This window comes from Colletotrichum acutatum, assembly GCF_030867785.1.
Source record: "Colletotrichum acutatum strain CBS 112980 chromosome Unknown BDZ83scaffold_40, whole genome shotgun sequence".
In the NCBI taxonomy this organism is placed as follows: domain Eukaryota; kingdom Fungi; phylum Ascomycota; class Sordariomycetes; order Glomerellales; family Glomerellaceae; genus Colletotrichum; species Colletotrichum acutatum.
In genome coordinates, this window is record NW_026849034.1 from 268,319 (window position 1) to 287,890 (window position 19,572).

General features: G+C 52.7%; 5 protein-coding genes across 5 annotated transcripts; 4 read left to right on the plus strand and 1 right to left on the minus strand.

Annotated features, from left to right (window-relative positions):
* Positions 1-1,158: 1,158 nt before the first annotated feature.
* Positions 1,159-2,984, plus strand: BDZ83DRAFT_576271 (aminotransferase class I and II; the record flags this gene model as incomplete). The annotated part of the gene is made up of 5 exons (XM_060504906.1): positions 1,159-1,389; positions 1,465-1,565; positions 1,631-2,141; positions 2,215-2,706; positions 2,772-2,984. 5 exons carry the CDS (start codon positions 1,159-1,161, stop codon positions 2,982-2,984), a joined length of 1,548 nt encoding a protein of 515 aa, XP_060365659.1.
* A 2,261-nt stretch (positions 2,985-5,245) lies between these two features.
* On the plus strand, positions 5,246-6,554 carry BDZ83DRAFT_651236 (cell wall glucanase; the record flags this gene model as incomplete). The annotated part of the gene is made up of 2 exons (XM_060510438.1): positions 5,246-5,318; positions 5,377-6,554. 2 exons carry the CDS (start codon positions 5,246-5,248, stop codon positions 6,552-6,554), a joined length of 1,251 nt encoding a protein of 416 aa, XP_060365660.1.
* Positions 6,555-8,107: 1,553 nt separating this feature from the next.
* On the plus strand, positions 8,108-9,979 carry BDZ83DRAFT_719126 (fatty acid desaturase; the record flags this gene model as incomplete). Its single annotated transcript, XM_060512146.1, has 2 exons — positions 8,108-8,331; positions 8,461-9,979. 2 exons carry the CDS (start codon positions 8,108-8,110, stop codon positions 9,977-9,979), a joined length of 1,743 nt encoding a protein of 580 aa, XP_060365661.1.
* Positions 9,980-14,730: 4,751 nt separating this feature from the next.
* BDZ83DRAFT_719127 (vacuolar protein 14 C-terminal Fig4p binding-domain-containing protein) lies at positions 14,731-18,006 on the plus strand (the record flags this gene model as incomplete). Its single annotated transcript, XM_060512147.1, has 9 exons — positions 14,731-14,798; positions 14,911-15,073; positions 15,161-15,328; positions 15,413-16,070; positions 16,138-17,033; positions 17,087-17,205; positions 17,268-17,347; positions 17,395-17,554; positions 17,643-18,006. The coding sequence occupies 9 exons, from the start codon at positions 14,731-14,733 to the stop codon at positions 18,004-18,006; spliced, it is 2,676 nt and encodes an 891-aa protein (XP_060365662.1).
* A 110-nt stretch (positions 18,007-18,116) lies between these two features.
* BDZ83DRAFT_651239 (uncharacterized protein) lies at positions 18,117-19,037 on the minus strand (the record flags this gene model as incomplete). The annotated part of the gene is made up of 1 exon (XM_060510439.1): positions 18,117-19,037. The coding sequence occupies one exon, from the start codon at positions 19,035-19,037 to the stop codon at positions 18,117-18,119; it is 921 nt and encodes a 306-aa protein (XP_060365663.1).
* Positions 19,038-19,572: the final 535 nt, after the last annotated feature.

Sequence of the window (19,572 nt, forward strand, 5' to 3'; positions counted from 1 at the left end):
GTGTATTGTGTCTTTCCGACTGCAACCTATTCATTTCTCTTTTTGTACGGGCAGGAAAACATGGCTGGCATGGAATCACGGCTGTGAAGGCCTGCAGACTACGAATATCACCAAAGGCCAAGAGTGAGACTACCTTAGACGGGTGTATAATTAAGTCCCATTTTGTTCACTTACAAGCCCTACCTAGTCAGTCGTAATTTGCCATGATGTGATGTGACCCACTGCAATTCATCGTCAACGGCGCGGGATGTAACTAGCTACCTCTATTGGGTTCAGGTGCCGAGTTCAAGGCGCCTGCTCTGTGCATATCTCAAGCAGACCAGACTGACCAGTGCCTTCGCTTAGGTGGGCTAAGAGAGAGAGTTGCTAATGAAACGAGTCATGCCTTCCATCGAGGAAGACAGTATTACAGGTCTGTTTTATGAGTGAAAAAGAACCGTGTTTGCCCTCGGAGAACTAGGGCAATAAGTGAGGTGTCCGTATCCAGACCATGAGTGTATTATGCGTGGAAATGCAATAACGAGCATTGCATCCTTAAGAGGTATAGATGGATTATGCGAACATGCAGGGCAGTCCAGGTACTCAGGGGCAGAGAACCTTGTGGGCCAATCAGAAGTTTGTTGAAAGGACATGAAAGGATCGACCGCCAGGGGGCGCGCTCGGGGAAAAAAACCGCGTCGGAGGTGCTGTCACTTTGGCGCATTTTCAAGACCTGAGCGCACTTGTGACTTGGTCGATTTGTCGATTTCTTGCCTCAGGTTCCTTAACCAAGGCACCTTGTCAACTCGTTGCTACTTCAGATATCCTACACGAGCGTCCCGAAAGGAAAGTCTGCATCATCGTGTGCCTTGCGCTCCTTCGACTGTAGCACCAGGGTTCTGTACCTACCACTCCAGGGCTCCATACATCAAGGTACCTTAGCAAGCGCAAAGCACCTATTGCACCAGGATTGGCTGACGGTCCAACGCACCATCCCGTCATCCTCATTTCCTTCACAAAGGTACCACGTCCGGATTCTTCGGCCGCGACTGCTCACAACTTGGCCCATTCTACAACACATCAAGTTGTCGACCCGCCTCCCGCATCTCTTCGTCTACTTCAGTCAACTCGTGCGATCAAATTACATTATCCTACCTCTGCCATCTCGTCAAAGCCATCATGGACGCTGGCGAGGCCCAAACGAAGCTGATTGCCTGGCTGCACGAGGCCTCCGAGGCCTTTCAAAAAGTCCCTGGATCAGCCGTTCTAATTCGCTACATCCAATCGAGCTACCAGAATGATCCCATTCGCTCTGGCATCGAGCTAGTTCTCTTCATATTCTTCGTCCGCTATCTCTTGTCGCCCTCCTATTCAACCCAGAAGCAGAATTTCATTAAACTCCGCGATGATGTGCGTTGAATTCGACATCCTACCCCGACCCCTTGACTCTGAAGCCCTGAGCCTTTTACTGACACTTGTAGCTAGGAAATCGACGAGTTGGTAGAAGACTGGACCCCGGAGCCGCTTGTGGCTCCTCAAACAGCTCTTGAGGAGATCGAGGCCGAGAGGTTGCCTGTGATTGTTGGGTACGACCGACCTCCCCTTTCCTGTTGATCCTTTGCCCGGGAACCACTTGGCTGACATTTTCCAGACCGACCGGCCCCAAGACCAAGCTCGCAAACGGACGCACCGTCACGAACCTCGCTTCATACAACTTCTATAACTTCAATGCCAACGAACAGATCAAGGACAAGGCCATCCAGACGCTGCGCACCTACGGCGTGGGCCCTTGCGGTCCTCCCCAATTCTACGGCACTCAGGATGTGCACATGAAAACCGAAGCAGACATCGCCGCCTATCTTGGTACTGAAGCATGCATTGTTTATGCCCAAGCCTTCTCTACTATCTCGAGTGTCATTCCCGCCTTCTGCAAGCGTGGAGATATCATTGTCGCTGACCGCGCCGTCAACTACTCCATTCGCAAGGGTATGGAGGCGTCCCGAAGCACCATCAAGTGGTACAACCATGGTGATATGGACGACCTCGAACGTGTCATCCGGAAGGTGGTTAAGGACCAGAAGGGCAAGAAGTTGACGAGAAGATTCATCGTCTCTGAAGGCCTATTCGAGATCACGGGAGACAGCGCGGACCTGCCCAGACTTGTGAGTAATTCTTTCTGAGCGCTACTTCCGCCACCACAGAAAAGAGACCATTGTTGGCTCACAAGGCATGCAGGTTGAACTGAAGCATAAGTACAAATTCCGCATCATCCTCGATGAGACTTGGTCTTTTGGCGTCCTCGGCCGAACTGGCCGGGGCCTTACGGAAGCGCAAAACGTCGACCCCTCTCAGGTAGACATGATCGCTGGCTCTCTCGCCGGCCCTCTTTGCGCTGGCGGCGGCTTCTGCGCTGGTGCCAAGGATGTTGTTGAGCACCAACGTCTCACGGCAGCTTCTTACACCTTCTCGGCTGCTCTGCCAGCCATGCTTGCGGTCACGGCCAGCGAGACTCTAAGCGTTTTGCAATCTAACCCAGACATCCTTACGCAGTGCCGCGAGAACACCAAGGCCATGAGGGCACAGCTAGATCCTCGCAGTGATTGGGTTGTCTGCACCAGCTCGCCCGAGAACCCCATCATGCTGCTGGTGCTTAAGGCCGAGGTCGTCGCTGCGCGCAAGCTTACGCGAGAGGACCAAGAAAGGTTACTACAAGACTGCGTCGATGAGGTAAGCAAGCCATTGACATATGAGATTCCAGAAGAAGACGGTGCTAACTGTGTTTGCCCATCAAGGCCCTTGCAAACGGGGTTCTCATTACGCGCCTCAAGAGTATGCCCATTGCCAACGACCTGAACCCGAAGGACGACAGCTGGCAGATCCAGCCAGCGCTCAAAGTTTGCTTGACCACCGGCTTGCCCAGGAAGGACATCGAGAAAGCAGGTGTCACGATCCGACACGCCATCACAAAGGTCATGACCCGGAAGTCAAGCTCCAAGTCATCATAGCGTACTTGGCTCACTCTGCTTGGAATGACTTTACGGCATGCACTATAGTGGATGACTTTATGCGGGTGTCGTTTTCACATGCGTACTGGGACTTGTGTCGAACAAAGATAATGCCGGAATCGAGATCACGGCGGCTGGGGACTTGGATACCCTGGAGAGTTCGCAGGCTCACTTGTAATGACATACATATACATACTAATTAATCATAGAGGCTGGAACAGCAGTCAAACATTTACATCTCGGACGTCTCCTGTTGCACAGGAATTTGAAACAATCAGGGTGCGGAGCTATGCAAGAGAGAGTTCGGAACGCCAGACAAAGACTTGAAAAGTTTTGCCAAAGGGGATATGAGTGATGGTAGCAAACACAAAGACCGTACTGTCAGCCACCACCCACTTCCCGCTGTCAGCTCGGCCCCGGATCCGGCATCGGGCGGACGGTCAAATGGCCTCAGCAACTCGGCATTATGCCGCCCTCCACCTTTGTCGACGGACTCCGTAGGTCCAGACCTTTCGGAAAGTTTCCTCTCCTTCCCCTTCTTCATCCGACCAAACCGCGGCTTCGGGTCCTGTTAGTGTTCTAGACCAGCGACACCTCTCTTAGACATGCTCTATCATCCGCTTTTGGCCCTCTTCCGATGGCTTTTAAATGTTTTTCAAGACTAAGCCCCAGAAGTCGGGAGAGTGACGAGTATCCTTCGAACACGCGTCGAGGTCTTTTTGACTAGGTACAAATCGGTAAATCCATTGCGCTACTGGGCACTTGGATCGGGTACCTGTAGGACATTGGCGTTCAAAGACCGGCCGCCTCTCGAAGACCGGGCACCGCCTTTGATTACCTACACGGCGCCGATGCGGGGTCTAAGCGAGAAGCCTTGACAGTACCTAGGCAGGCTGTATCGTCTTCCTCCTCGAAGGCTTGTAGAGGAAGAACGCAGGAAGTTCTAAACCATATGTGTGGATCTGGGTCCAGGTCACAGAGTATTCTGATCATACGGTGACCTCTATAAGATGCCTCGGTGTCGTTCCTTTTCGTCTCATGAGCTCTCGAAATCCTCACACATTCATTGAACCGTCTGAGACGACCATCTCTATTGCCTCCCTCCACTTTCCTTATGCTTCTTGATTAGAGACAACATTCCTTCAGTTGCAGTACCCAATCCCACCTCGCATACAAGTGCAACGCTTCCCATAACTATATCTACTGTAAGTTGGCGCTTGCCTCACAAATCGTATGTCGATCATAGGTAGAAAATTCCACGTCAAATGCTGACCTACATTACGAGATTAAGGCCGGTCAAGCATCGCGTTCTTGGCTGTACTTACTCGGAGCAATCGAACCTACACTGGTCGAACTCAGAAGACGACATTGAGGACCAGAAACTCATTAACACCAACGGCTCAACATTTGTTCATCTTTATCTCCACGTACTGAGAACAAAGTGTGACCAACACTCTGCAAATCAACAACAACCTGAGCTACGAAACCCATTTTCGGAAGTGAGTTAAGAAGTCTACATCAATTCCTTGTTGATTTTAAATTCCTCGGGAGGGGTTCATCGGCCCCTCGGATACATGGTGGCTCTTTTCACAAGTGCAATGTGTTGCTTGTTACAAGTGGGAACCAACATTCCTGCCTCCGGCTGCGCTGTCTCTCCCTCCGCTCGTTACTCCCTTCCCGTCTCATCTCCTATTCAATTGTCTCCCGCATCTCATCTTACCCCGTTCCTGCGGTTCTTGGAACAAGACATCAAGCCCTTGCCGAGTATCTTTGATGCATGATTGGGCCGCGAGAAGTCACAGCCAGGTACCAAGGACGCCCCCGTGGGGGGGAGGACTAACGCTACTTGAATACACCATGCCCGCCATCTCTGCCTCTTTTGATGTTTCTCGTCTTTTGCATCTTCTTGTCTTCGTTCCCTCGTCCTATACTATTGCCCGTCGCCGTTGGCTTCGTGTAGTGCAAAGCTGTATCGACAGCGATTCGTTCCTTTCCTGCTGATGTTGTTGCTTTCGTTGTAGTCACTCATTTTCTGACCCTACCATTCTTCTCTCTCGTTGAATCCTGATTCCAAACCTGTTTAACTCACGATTCTGTCGCTACAGAGCCTAACTTGAAAAATCCTGTTCCAGCGAAATCCAACTTCAGCCGAAGCCTTGAACCACGGGCGTCTACATCACCATATTCTCTGGTATTTTTACTTTGCCTAGATCGGGCCCAATCACCACGCACCACTACGCTACAAAAGTCGCAAAACGGAAATGAAGTCTACTGGTATCTCGTCAACACTGGCAATCGCTGCCTTGCTTGGGCTCTCGGCTGCTCATCCCAAAGGTGAGCCGGACTTGCTCGTTACCATGAAGTCAAGAGCATATCTGACACTATTGTGTAGGCACTAGAGATGTCAAAGGAGCAATTGTCCGGCCTGAGAAGATCCTCGTGACTGATTCTTCACTCAACGAGGCGACCGAGGCCCCTCAAGTAGTTGTCTATGTCGACGAAGAGGGCACCCCTTTGGAAACAACCGTCGAAACGGTCCGCTTCGTGCCGCCATCGCAATCACCCAAGCGCCCCTCGGAGCCAGTAGAACTCAAAACCCGGTCTGAGAAACTAGCTACTCGCGTTACCTCGTCACGAGACCTTACCAGTGACCTCTTGGGCGCTTCCTCTTCGTTGGTCGCCTCGACGACTACGTCTCTCTCAACATCATCCTCTACGCCAACTCCCTCTTCCTCCCTTACTTCAAACTCGACTCTCACTTCAAATTCGACTCTGAACGGAATTGCATATGCCCCTTACACGGCAGCGGGACTGTGCAAGACAGCCGCTGAGGTCGATGCCGACTTCACGGAGCTCAAGGGGAAGTACTCGGTAGTGCGCACCTACGGTACCGACTGCAATCAGATCGCGAACGCCATTCCCGCTGCCAAGAAGGCTGGTCTGAAGCTCTTCTTGGGCATCTTTGACATCAGCTCAATCTCTGACCAGGTCGCGGCCATTAGTACGGCAGCCAACGGCGACTGGTCTCTGATCGATACGGTCAGTGTCGGCAACGAATTGGTCAACAATGGCAAGGCCACAGCGCAGCAAATCGTAACCGCTGTTGGGGAGACACGTCAGCTTCTCCGCGCTAAAGGTTACACCGGTCCTGTCGTAACGGTTGATACCTTTGTGGCGGTTCTTGCCAACCCTTCACTTTGTGATGCTTCTGACTACTGCGCGATGAACATTCACCCCTTCTTCGACAGCAACACGGCGGCGAAGGACGCTGGCTCGTTCATCACCAGCACGGTTGCTCAGGTCCAGGCCAAGCTCACTGACCGAAGCAAGCGTATCGTCTGCACGGAGACGGGTTGGCCATGGAAGGGAAACTCCAATGGTGCCGCTGTGCCAGGTCTTTCTGAGCAAAAGTTGGCCGTCGACTCAATCAAGAAGGCATACGCAAGCCATCCGAATGATGTGATTCTCTTCTCTGCTTTCAACGACCTCTGGAAGCACGCCGAGGCAGCGACCTTCAATGCGGAGCAGTACTGGGGCATTGGAGCTCTGTACTCGGCATCTGGAAAATAAGTAGAAGGACTGCTAGAGGAAGCGAGATGGTCGTTTGTTTCTGCTGGGCTTCGGGCAAGCCAAGGACGAGGCGGATACGCATGATTTTTTTGGTTGAAATGACGAGTATCAGAACTTTCATGTAACATATATTTACAAAACAAGTTCTTTTTGGAATTGGTTTCGACTCAATTGTATCTCCCTTTGTGGCCTAGGTCATGCATTCATTTCTATGCCTTCAGAGATACTTGTCTCATGATCTACTGAAGTACACCAGGCTCAAGCGATCTGAACTGGGAAGAGACTGGTGCAGCTTCTGGACGGTTCCCTAGGTCATTCCGACAGAACCTCTGCAAGACTACGAGCAAATCAACCTCATAACATTAAGTAAGGCAAGGTAAGTAGGTAGAGCTGTCTTTGTCTCATCCGATAGTCCTCCGTGGCCGAGCACCGGTCAACCAGGCCGTCCCGGCCCCACGCGGCCGCCCGTACCTGATGAGAGGGCAGCTCTGGAGAAAAGAACGGAAAGCTGTTTGCTTAATCTGCCCACTCGAGTTCATAATGATCATCTGTACACGTGTACCTATTCTAGAGTGAGAAATGGGGTAATGAAAGCGCAGTCGCAGGCAGATGTGAGCTGAGACAACTAGAAACACGCTATGGTGGGACTGTTCAGTGATGTTTCTCGAACGATTTGTCCTGGGAGGAAAGTGGCTGTGGCTGTATATTTGCAACGGCCAGCGGACTCGAGCGGCCCCCGATCACCCGATTCGCTACTACCTAGGTTGGGAGAGATGAGGTACCTGGCTAGCTGCGTGGCTACGGCAAGGTAAGTACTCCATAAGCAGGTAGGTTCTCCAGGAGTAGGCAGGTATCGGAGGGCGAGCATGGATGCGCAGCGCCCTAGGCCTGAGATAGTGGAGGTATTACAGAGCGGGATGGGTTTTCGCCGCGGATCCCGGCGCAGAGCCCGCGCAGAGCCCCTCCATAGTGCCAACCTCGCTCCCTGTCTCCCACTTACACTCGAACTCAAGTGCCGGTATTTGTCTGTACCGCGTAGAAAAACACTCTTGAAGCACTAGAAGGATCTCAAGCTTTCGCTAGCTGAGATACCTTCAAGTTGGATAAGCAACTTTTCCTTAGAGCGAAAGGGACCACTCTTTACCTCATTGAGAGCTACCTTGAGGTACGTGCCTAGGTACTGGACGTGCCATCCAATACCTTGATGTATGGTCCAAGGTACCTTTGACGGCCGGATCAACATGGAAGATGCGGTGAGCTTCGGCGAACCAAAGCTGCAGCATCCCTTACCACGTTCCGATTAGGTGTTTTTCCCTTTCTTCCAACCACCCCTCCAATGCACCACCTCCAACTTCTCCCATTCTTTTATTCCCGGGAGCTGCCTTTCTCTTACAAGAACTCAAATTCGTTCGTTCCCTTGGTATTTCAGCACCTGCTCCAGCCATTCCTCGTCCCAAGCTCTTTTCTGGGTTTTGCCGCTTTGCACATCCGACAGTCAAAACCCAATTGCAAGGTCACAAGACGGTCGTGTCGGAGCCGCGAGCGCAAGCGCAATGGCTACCTCCGCGGGGACAGCTTCCGGTGGGAAGCCAAAGAGGACGAGGGAGTACCCGCTCATGTCGCGCCGCCAGATTGAGGATTTGATCGCACAGGGCAGAGTTGTCACAATAGTTGACGATTTCGTCGTCAAGTTGGACGGGTGGCTGGCATACCACCCTGGCGGCGACAAGGCTATCCAGCACATGGTCGGTCGAGATGCCACCGACGAGGTCACCGTGTAAGCGCACCCCTGCTCCTGTCTTCCGATTCCCACCAGATCCTTCCCCGTCGCGGGCTGGGAAGAGGGAGAGGAAGAGAAACAGTAAACGAAATCACAATGGCTTATTATTGTCTTGCTTCACGGCAGACTGCATTCCCCAGAAGCCAAGGCGCAGATGGCTCGGTATCGAATCGGAAGAATCGAGGGCCACTGGAGGAACTTTGTCCCACCCATTCAGGGAGGCAAGTTTAGGACCATCGAGCAGGGCGGTCCCGAGTTCGACTATGCCGAGGACGACGACGCATTGCGCTTCTTTGGCGCCTCGTCTCCTAGCGACGTCAGCTCACGAGAAGCCTCGCCCGTATTCGACACCACCGAGAACCACGTCCGTCACAGAAACGGCGCCGTGGCGAGCGCGAACTCAGCCTCCGGCTCTTCGGCCACATCAGTCATCGATGATGGTCACGACGACAAGGAGATGGACGGCACTGCTTTCCTCGACTCAGAGACGCGGAAACAGATCCGTCTTGACCTCGACAAGTACCCTGCCCTGGACGACGAGACGCAGTCAGACATTGTGCGAAAGTACAGGCTCCTCGACAAGCGCATCAAGGCCGAAGGGCTTTATGACTGCGACTATCGTGCCTACGCCATTGAGGTATCACGGTATACGCTTCTCTTTGTCGGTATGCTGACGTTTCTGCGATGGGGCTGGTACTTCCCAAGTGCAGCTTGTCTGGGCTGCTTCTGGCACCAGCTCGTCTTCACCGCCCACGACGCCGGGCACATGGGCATCACTCACAACTTTCACGTCGACACGTGTATCGGTATTTTCATCGCCGATTTCATGGGCGGGTTGTCCATTGGATGGTGGAAGCGGAACCACAACGTCCACCACATCGTCACCAATTCTCCCGAGCATGACCCTGATATCGAGCATTTGCCCTTCTTCGCCATCTCCCACCGCTTCCTCGGTAACTTGACGTCGACCTACTACGAGCGTGTGATGGAATACGATTTTGCGGCCAAGCTGTTCATGAAGGCGCAGTCGTATCTCTACTACCCCATCATGCTCTTTGGCCGCTTCAACCTGTACAGACTCTCGTGGGACCACCTCATCATGGGCCGCGGTCCCAAGAAGGGCATCGCCTGGTGGCACCGCTGGCTAGAGGTGGCCGGCCAGGTCTTCTTCTGGGCCTGGTTCGGCTACGGCATCGTGTACAAGTCCATCCCCACCAACTGGGATCGCTTCGTCTTCGTGATCATCAGCCACATGTTCCAGGCTCCGCTGCATGTCCAGATCACGCTCTCTCACTTCGCCATGAGCACCGCAGACTTGGGGCCCCACGAGTCGTTCCCGCAAAAGATGTTGAGGACGACGATGGACGTCGACTGCCCGACCTGGCTCGACTTCTTCCACGGCGGCTTGCAGTTCCAGGTAGTCCACCACATGTACCCACGCATCCCACGCCACAATCTGCGCAAGACGCAGCGGCTCGTGCAGGACTTTTGTAACGACGTGGGCATTCCCTACGCCCTCTACGGGTTTGTGGACGGTAACAAGGACGTGATCGGTCGGCTGGCCGAGGTGTCCCGGCAGGCCGCCATCTTGGCAAAATGCCAAAAGGTCGCGGCTGATCACATCCAGAGCGGCCATGGTCACTGATGGCATCCGGTTGGCCGTTTCGGTCTTGCTTCTTAATCTCAAAAAAAGCCGGTCTCATGTTCGTCATCTGGTTGCATAACGTACTTCTCCATATAGGTACCTATCCTACCGTGGGTTGAGGAGGCCAATGACTCTACTCGCGACCGGGGGTATAAGGAGGATGATGTGAGGAGAGGAGACATGCATACCAACCATGTGGCCTGTGGCGCCCAAGCCGAGATTAGCTATAATATCTGGAAGAATCGATCTGATATGACATGGAAATCTGTGTTCGAATGAAGGTGCGTGCATACGGTGTGACAAACTCATGCAGCAGACCGCATGATCGGGTTGCCCGATCTGTCCTTCTTCGCCCGACCTTCCTTGAGCCGCTCCTCCCTCCCTCGAGACTACTTCCGAGGTTCTGGCTGTGCCACATCCAACCATCGCCCTCGGTCATGGATTGTATCGTTTCTTATTCCACCTTGTACGCGAGGAAAGGGCGGATGAGAAAAGGGTAGAAAAGGGAGAAAGAGAGAAGGGAACCTTGTTACCAGCAACTTACTGCTGTACCCAAGACCTTCAACCGGCGTGGGATTCTCTCCTCGCTCCCCGGTTTCCCTATTGGCCAATGAACGTAGGCCCAGAACAGTGCAACCACAGGCATGCAGACAGCCCACATGTCGGAATACGGAGTAACGGAACGATCTAGGGGCGCGATCGCAGGGTCTCAACGAGCCATGTCGCGAGACACAAGGGAAAGAGATGTCGCGTTCCTCTCATGCTTGCCGGGGTTTCCAACAAAGTACATGGCTTGTTACGCGCCCCAGCAGTACCTTCGGTGGGAGCTTTGAACCTTTTCTTGACCACCGCCACCACGCTCCTCGTGCATACCTCTCTACCCAGCCGTGGCATACATGGAAACGCCTCTTTTCCCGATCCATGATTCTCGTTTCCGATCGAATGCTCTGAACCTGGAGATATGCACGATCTGGGAATCGATGAGGCTGCTGGCCGTGAGACCCAATACCATATCGGAACGCAACCCGGTTCAAGCCATTTGAGCAAGGATTCTACAGCTTTTCAAGGAACTAGTAAAAAATATAGAGAGATAGCAGAGGGAAGGGGTACGTTAGAGAAGATAACAGAGTCCCGTGAGACAACACAGAGGACGGTACATACACACCACATAACATTGGAATAAGCAATAACGCCAAGCGGCGGTCACCCCTCTAGTTCTACACTGACCCGGACGGACGGGCAATTCCTGGGTTAAACTTCCGTTTCCTTTTGCCGGGGTTCCAGTGCCATGGCAAGTGAACACGCTAAACTTCTCAGACCGTGGGGCCGCGAACATGTTGTGGACTGTCTCCCTACTTGATCAGCGAGCAAACCCCAGTCTCGTCCTTCGCCGCTGTTCTCCTTAAAACAGACACATAACGGAGCCTAACTCTACATAACCAGAAACTCTTCGATGAGGGGGTTTATGGAAATAGCAACAAGGAGCATGTGCCGCAAGTTATAATAACAGAATAGTAAACAGCGATGGAGGAAGGGGATGATCGAGACGCCGGGCATGTCTAGGTTGCAGCGCAGACATGGACTCGAGGCTTCGGGGTGACACGGGACGGTCAACTTCGGAGGCCAGTCCGGCTCCCCGTTCTCCCGTCCCGTTGGTACTTGCAAGAAAAAAGACGTAGTTGTAACATCAGATGTCCAAGGTCTTTGTAACGGTCGTTAGCCAAGTAATCACAGCAGTCGACGGGTTTTACGACCCATGTACTTACTGCCTGGGTAGTCGTATTGTGAAGTATCCATTCTCGCCAATTACGACTGTCTTTGGAATCATCGGTGCCAAACTAAGACTTCCTTCGAGACAAGAGTATGGGCGGCGTTCTGGATTGGTGAAAGGATGACCCGAATCTGATAGTCCAATAGACTCCCATAGCCACGTTTCTGGGCACGGTTGTGGGGGGTATGACTGAACAACTCTTGAACAGCAACTCTTGGACAGGTCCTGGACAGTTTTTCTGAACATGACCGGGGAGCCAAAGAAGGTGCGCAGTTACTGGTTGAAGATCCCCGGCATGGTAGTATGCAGTTCCTCGATTGCGCTGTCGACGAATACTTACTGCGCAGGTCGAGAAATGTATATAAGGTACTGCATATGCCTGAGACGACTCGAGATCTTCGACAGTCTCTTCAGCAGCGCCTTTATTGGCATCTCCAGAGCTCACAGTCCCTTACCTCTACAAATTTGGCGGGTGTCCTGCCACAATCGGTCCTCAGTCATCGGCCACCACCCAGGTTTGAGCAATATCCGACCCCGTCACCCAAACGACGAGCCGAAAACGAGTTGGTCAAGCCGACGAGCAGTTCAAACGGTGAAGTTAACAGCTCTCGAGTTCTCTCTCCACACCGCTCTCAAACCTTTCTACCATGGCACGGGGCAAGAAGAAGACCTCAAAGCCCCCAAAGGTCCCAAAGGGGCCCAAGCCCAAGGAACTCCAGGAAGACATGAACGAGGAAGCATACGAGCGAATCCTGCTTCGCTATGGGGAGGACGTAAGTGTTTGAAATAAGCTCCTTATCCAGCTACGGCTACCCTCACCAAGTCTGCCAGCTGACACAAAGTAGCACGACTTTGTGCGGCGAGCTAGGATTACTCTCGACAAGAAAAAGAATCAAGGCTCGTCGAGTAAGGATCCACAAGGGGGCCAGTCCAGTGGAGGATAATAAGTGAGGAGCTTGGTAGTGTCTTGGGTGTGCAAACAGATCGGTGGAGGCTCGTGTCGTAAGACACGTTCAATAATGTCGAGATACTTAGTTCGAAGGTCACTGGATTCCGTTATTGAGTACTTATCTTTTGTATGTGATACTGCCGTGCCAACTTGTGATTTGGAGCCGAGTTGTAAGGACATTGGCATGATTGAAGACTGCCTCCATCTACTATGCAAGTCAAGAGTGGGAGGAGAGCGATTGAGGAAGGAATGGAATCCAGCAGAATGTCGAGAGCAGGGCAAGGGTAGATAGACGTTGGCAAGGCCGACCCAGACCGCTGGAATTCCGATTCTGGAGAGAATGATCCGATGTGACTGGTTGGAATCAACTCCTTGATCTTGGCTTTGTATATCAGGATTAGTAAGTTGGGATTGGATGTTATTGGTTCACGGGTTCTCTCGTGCCTCTCTCGGAGTTTCCTCTTCTCGTAAGACAGTGGGATGTGAAAAGCATGTTGATTAGCTGCCTTTGTCGCGACGTGTCACCGCTAAGGCTTGATACCCACGAATCAGCGACGAAAGCCGCTCGCTAGCATATGTCGAAGATGCTAGGACTTCAGAAGCAAGCAGCAAAGGACCAGAGGCGAGAGGCGAGGAAGGGTTGAAAAAGAAAAGAGTCTACTGGGTAGATGTTTGTCTTTTGGGGGTTTACCAGGTGACACCATTACTGGTACTTGGCCATGGCCGAGGATTCATTCTCTGTTGAACATTGCGGGGCTGGAACAATGCTGTCTTGAAGTTTGCAGAGAATCCTGTCCAAAGATAAAGGAGTTGCATGGGGCGCTTTGATTCCAGTTTAACTCAATGATCAAAGCCGTGGCTGCGATATTTCCAACCCAACACGATGAGCGGTGTTTGCCTTTTTTAAGCCACTTGAGTGTGGTGTTCACTCCCAGTCATTACCCCGCTACCAAAGGTAAGTTTTTGTCTCACGTCAACCACCTACCCAACGCTATCAGAGTGACAGGAGGTTCGCACCGCTGCAGAGTCCCAGAAATAGCAACCATACCTTACTCTACCCAATACCTGGGGCAGCAGGATAGGGACGTCTTCCGTACTTAGGACCTTCTGTTACCTTGGCTGTCCCCACTATATTGAGCCATGCCAAGATAAGGTACATTGGTGCTCAGTCACTGGTGATTGCAGCTTCCTCAAGGTAGGGTGAGCCAGTGGTCAGGTGCCAAGGTTCTCTGGGGCTTCCTGTAACTCCTGAGTCCGTACCTAGGTAACTTATCTTGAGGTGTAGAGCTCGAGAGCGAGGTGCCCGATGCCTATTGAGAGTATATGGCTTCCCTGGGGCACGGAAAGAATCTAGATCTGTAGGTGCCTTTCGCAAGTACCTTGGCACCTTGCTGAAGGTGTGAGTACTTAGGAGGAAACGGAAAAAGGTACATCCCATAAGCAAGGTACCTTAGGTCGGCATGCCATATGGCAGGGTGCTCGCTAGTGACGCCACACCACCTCCGCCTGCCGTCTGCACCCGCCTCTTTTTTGACGTCCCACGCTTGCCACGGTCCCAAAGCCTGCTTCTTTCTTGTCTCGGCTGCTTCTGTTTGCTCTTAACCCGGCTGCAGCCTCACTTCCGCGCGCCTATCGCGACATCACACTTGAACGCGGCACCTTTAGACATTTCGTCATCCCTTCCATCTGCAACTCCTAACTTGTCTAGTGTTCTTCAGTGACGGCTTCCAAGTCCCCAAGTCCCCGACACTTCCCACTAAACACACGGATACTGCCACTGTGACCCGGGAGTGAACCCAGCCCAGCTCACCTAGCTCAGCTCAGTTCAATACCTACCGCTTGCCTCTCCATTGGCTCCTGTCATCTTATCCGTATCCTTCTCCACCATTTCGACCCAACGCGGACTACCGATATTCGTACCTACCTTACCTCACCTGGACTTGGACTGTACCCGACTCGTCTCACACAAGGTCCTGCGCCAACGTTCCGGGACTTGATCCCGTCGTTGCTGTCTCGACCTCGCCATCAACCATGGAAGTCAGCATCCAGAGAGCTTTGAACGATAAGCTCTATGACAAGCGCAAGGTCGGCGCACTCGAGTACGCCTTCCCAACCCAAACTGCCAATCTCACTCACTTCATCTCACTTCGTCTCATGCTCGTCTCATGCTCTACACTCATGGCTGACTCTTCCATCTCCGACTTGCTTTAGGCTCGAACGAGTCATCCGAGAGCTGGTCGTCACTAGAGACTATCCAAGAGTCCAAGCAATCCTCGAGCAACTCTGCAATGAGTTCGCCTACGCCGTTCATCAACCCCATGCTCGCAATGGAGGTTTGATAGGCCTGGCCGCAGCTGCCATCGCCCTCGGTCACGTATGTGCCAACATGCGCACTTCCATGGACTGACTGTGACCACTATCATTGGCATGGGACCTTTGTGGCTGATTTCAAACATCATAGGAACTACCCCGCTATCTCGAGAAGATCGTTCCGCCAGTGCTAGCTTGCTTCACCGATCAAGATGCGAGAGTCAGATACTATGCCTGTGAGGCCATGTACAATATTGCCAAGGTCGCCAAGGGGGAGATCTTGATATACTTTAACGACATCTTTGATGCGCTCTGCAAGGTTAGTACACTCGACGTCAAAGTCAAAACATAATCACCACTCGGTGTCTCCATTTGCCCGGATTTCTGACCTGACCACGCACAGCTGGGAGCTGACTCTGAGTTATCCGTTAAAAACGGTGCCGAGCTGCTCGACCGACTGATCAAAGACATTGTCTCTGAATCCGCTGCCTCTTACGTGTCCGTCCTTGAGGGAGAATTGGACCAGCAGGAGCTTAGCGATAAGGACGAACTTGAAGAGCGCGCTGCCCCTCCCACTGCTTTTTCCTTGCGCCGGTTCATCCCACTCCTCCAGGAGCGCATTTGGGTCATCAACCCATTTACCCGCCAATTCCTAGTTGGTTGGATCACATTGCTCGACTCTATCCCCGACTTGGAGCTCGTCACATTTCTCCCCGATTTCCTCGGTGGCTTGCTCAGGTTTCTGAGTGACCCCAACAGAGATGTTCACGTTGCAACTAGAGCCTGCCTCGACAAGTTTCTCAGCGAAATTAAGAGGATATCTAGGATCAAGAAGGGCATCGCCGAGAGCAAAAAGTCGCGCGAAGGCGGAAAGCGGAAACGTGAGGAGTCGGTAGATTCGGGGAGTCTCCAAATCGGCCCGGAAGAGGGCGATGAAGTCGATTCGCAATCCGACGATGATGACAGCAGCGGCGAGGAAGACTGGGTACCAGGACAAGATGTCCAAATCAATTATCGAAAAATTCTCGAGATACTGACCGCCACTCTGGACTCGCCCCTTGGTAAGGCTTGCATTTCACCCCGCCACGGAGCCCCAGTGCGAATCACAGCTGACTGTCTGTGTAATAGAGGAGGACTCTCTCTTGGAGTCATTGCGATGGATAGTCGAGTTCTTGGACATTTGCCCTGAAGAGGTGCTACCATTTACTCCAAAAGTCCTGGCTCACATGCTACCTGCTATGGCCAGCGGTGTTGAATCCATACGCCAAGCTGCCGCACGCGTCAACGCCGGCCTGATGGACTACGTTGTCTCCCTCTCTGACGAGCCTGAAATCGGCGGCAACTCTCAGTCCATGTCGCGCATTCCAGTATCTGGTGAACGACAAGAAGGGCCATCTAGTGCACGGGCTTCCCTTTCTAGTTCACGGGACCTCGAAATGCGCAGCCCAACCCCGGCCCAGGGACACAATCGTTCTCTGTCGACGCCGGTTGCGCCGCTAGTAAATAACCATCCCCAGGTAGACCTGGACTACGCGGCAGCCGTGAACGCTTTGACACTCTTGTTTCTCAATGACCATGAGGCAACTCGTGTTGCGGCCTTGACGTGGTTAATAATGCTTCACAGAAAGGCCCCTCGGAAAGTCCTCGCCTTCAATGACGGGACCTTCCCTGCCTTGCTCAAGACGCTCTCGGATCCAGCCGAAACTGTCGTCACAAAAGATCTACAGTTGTTGTCACAAATTTCTCGCAACAGCGAGGACGACTACTTTTCAAACTTCATGGTCAACTTATTGCAGCTGTTTGCTACTGACAGAAAACTGCTTGAGACACGAGGGAACCTGATCATCCGTCAGCTTTGCGTGAGCTTGAGCGCAGAGAGGATATACCGCACACTCGCAGACTGTATCGAAAAGGAGGAAGATGTCGAATTTGCTAGCATAATGGTGCAGAATCTGAACAACAACCTCATCACTGCTCCAGAGCTGTCGGAGCTGCGCAAAAGACTTCGGAATCTAGAGTCCAAGGCAAGATTCCCGATTTCTCTATCTCGACTATTTTGCTAACGAACATTTTACAGGATGGACAAACTTTCTTTGTCGCGCTGTTCCGCTCGTGGTGCCACAACGCCGTCGCAACGTTTTCCCTCTGCCTGTTGGCGCAGGCTTACGAGCAGGCTTATAATCTTCTGCAAATTTTGTGAGTCTCGCGTTTCTTGCAGATTTCTTACGACCACTGTGTGCTAATGAAAGTGGTCACAGCGCCGAGCTGGAGATGACGGTGAACATTCTTATCCAGATTGACAAGTTGGTGCAGTTGATAGAATCTCCTGTATTCACTTGTAAGTTGTCAACAGCCTATGTTTTCACTCCAGCTAACGGTCAAAAGACCTCCGACTGCAGCTGCTTGAGCCTGAGAAATTTCCTCACTTGTACAAATGCCTGTACGGCCTTTTGATGCTTCTCCCGCAGTCCTCGGCCTTTGCCGCCCTGAAGAATCGCTTGAACGCCGTCAGTTCAATCGGTTACCTTCACATTGCCCCCAAGGTGTAAGTGTTACTGCGCCATACCTGTCCCTGAGAATATAGGCAACCTCAACGTGTAATTTCATGGCAACTGCTGACCCTGATTTCGTAGGAACCCCCCGTCTACTACAAGCTCAAGCTATGACAGACCGAATAGGCTCAAGAGTCGAGAGGATAGCATCATTCGATGGAATGAGTTACTGGAGAAGTTCCGCACCGTCCAGGAAAGGGCTCGCCGAGCCCAGAGACACTCTGGCGATGTTGAGGAAGGCCGAGGCAGCCTCGGTGTGGCGGATCTGCGGCTTGGGGAAAGCCTCGACTCCAAGGGACCAAAGGAAGCACGCAACACCAGCGGGCCACCTGTTCCAGTCAAAGATCCTCCTCCACCTGCACCACCGGCGGCCAAGAGATCAGGTTTGGGAATGCGGCAGATTAGGAACCTGGGAGGCGCAGTCAGGGGAAAGCGGCCTGGCTAACGGCCGGTGAAGACGGCTAGTGGCCTTTAGCGAATCATTGTTCAAATACCCCCACCACACGCAAGCGCAAGCTAGCAAGTGTCTGTATTGTAGACGAAGTAAAATAATCATCAACGGCCTTTGCGGGGACTTTCGCGTTCAACGAGACCTTCGAATATGGCATCGCGGTGCTGCGCAACGGCCCGTACTTCTGCGCGAAGATGTTCTAACTCAGCCCGGGCTGTTGCGACATCGTCGGGGAGAGCCGAGAACTGGCCGACTTCGGCATCCAGACCCTTCTTTTGGGCAAGGAGGTTGAGAAAGTCGGCCTCGTCTTGAGCAACCTTTTCGATGGTAGGATGGGAGACAGCCGGGGATTGTTTGAGGGTAGCCACGCGGTCCTTGAGTTCGGGGATGCGCGCGGCCATCGCTTTAATCCTCCTCTGCATGTCCAAATTCTGCCGGGCCAAGTCAGCGACGGGTTTGTAGTCGTCACTTTTCAAGGTGCGCAGCATCTCGCGAGCCATGGCAGCCTCCCGCTCGATGTGGCTTTGAAGAATGTGCACCCGAACGCGCATCTGTTCTAGCTCTGAGGCCTCGGCATGCAGAGCAATCATGGAACGGCCAATACTCTCAGCATCCGGGTGGGCTACGGAGAGTTGGCATGACAAGGTGGCCAGCGAATTCAGCGCGGTGCGTCCTTCACGGGTGAGGTGATCCTGTACGGTGCCGAGAATCCTCTCCCGGACCGTGGCCGAAGTCGGGAGATCTGATTGGGTTTCGGGGCGGTCTTGGGCGATGCTGAGCTCCTGGAGGGCGGCGGCCTCGGCTCGAGCGACTAGTTCACGCTCTTCATCTGCGGCTTCGTTGGTGTTGGCCAGGGCGAGGAGGGCTTTGAGAGTCTCAGGACTGCGCTCGAAAGACGGGACGGACCGGCCCTGGTATTTTGAAGCGAGCCAGCTATCAACATAGCTCCAGTCTTTGGCGGTGGAGGCGGCGATGCGGGCTATCGAGGGTGAGAAGATGGCAGTTGAGGGTGGAAGATGAGCCATGGTGAGATGCGGTGAGGGTCAGCTGTCTCTTTCCTGTATAGAAACTCATGTAGAGCCACCCCTGTTTGGTATGAGAGGTGGATGTACCGGGCTAGGTATTGACCGCAGCTATCTTTGTCGTTGTTGCTTGTTATTATTGTCGAGGAATTTGAGGTGCATTGCCTTCTTTATCTCGCGACTGATTGGCGGCGGGAGGTTCTGAAAAAGCAATGCAAGTGAGATGCAGGGTAAGGTACGTACGGTAAGGTACGTAGTTCTCTGTAAGGCACAGAGCTCTGCCTAATTAGGCAGAGTGTAAATGAGACCCCTGCGAGGAAGTACTAAGTGGGCCCCGATCTCCGTTGTGTCTACTTCTGGAATCTGGACACTTCAGCGCGTCTCTCCGTCGCATTCATTGACGGAATATTGAGTTTGCGACTCGATCATCCAGGGGTGGCAACTTCAACATAAAGCGCTGTCTGGTTTGTCGTTTTGCTATATATTTTTTTACGGAAGAACCTCAAGGGAAAGGAGATTCGTGTTCATTTTTCTATGA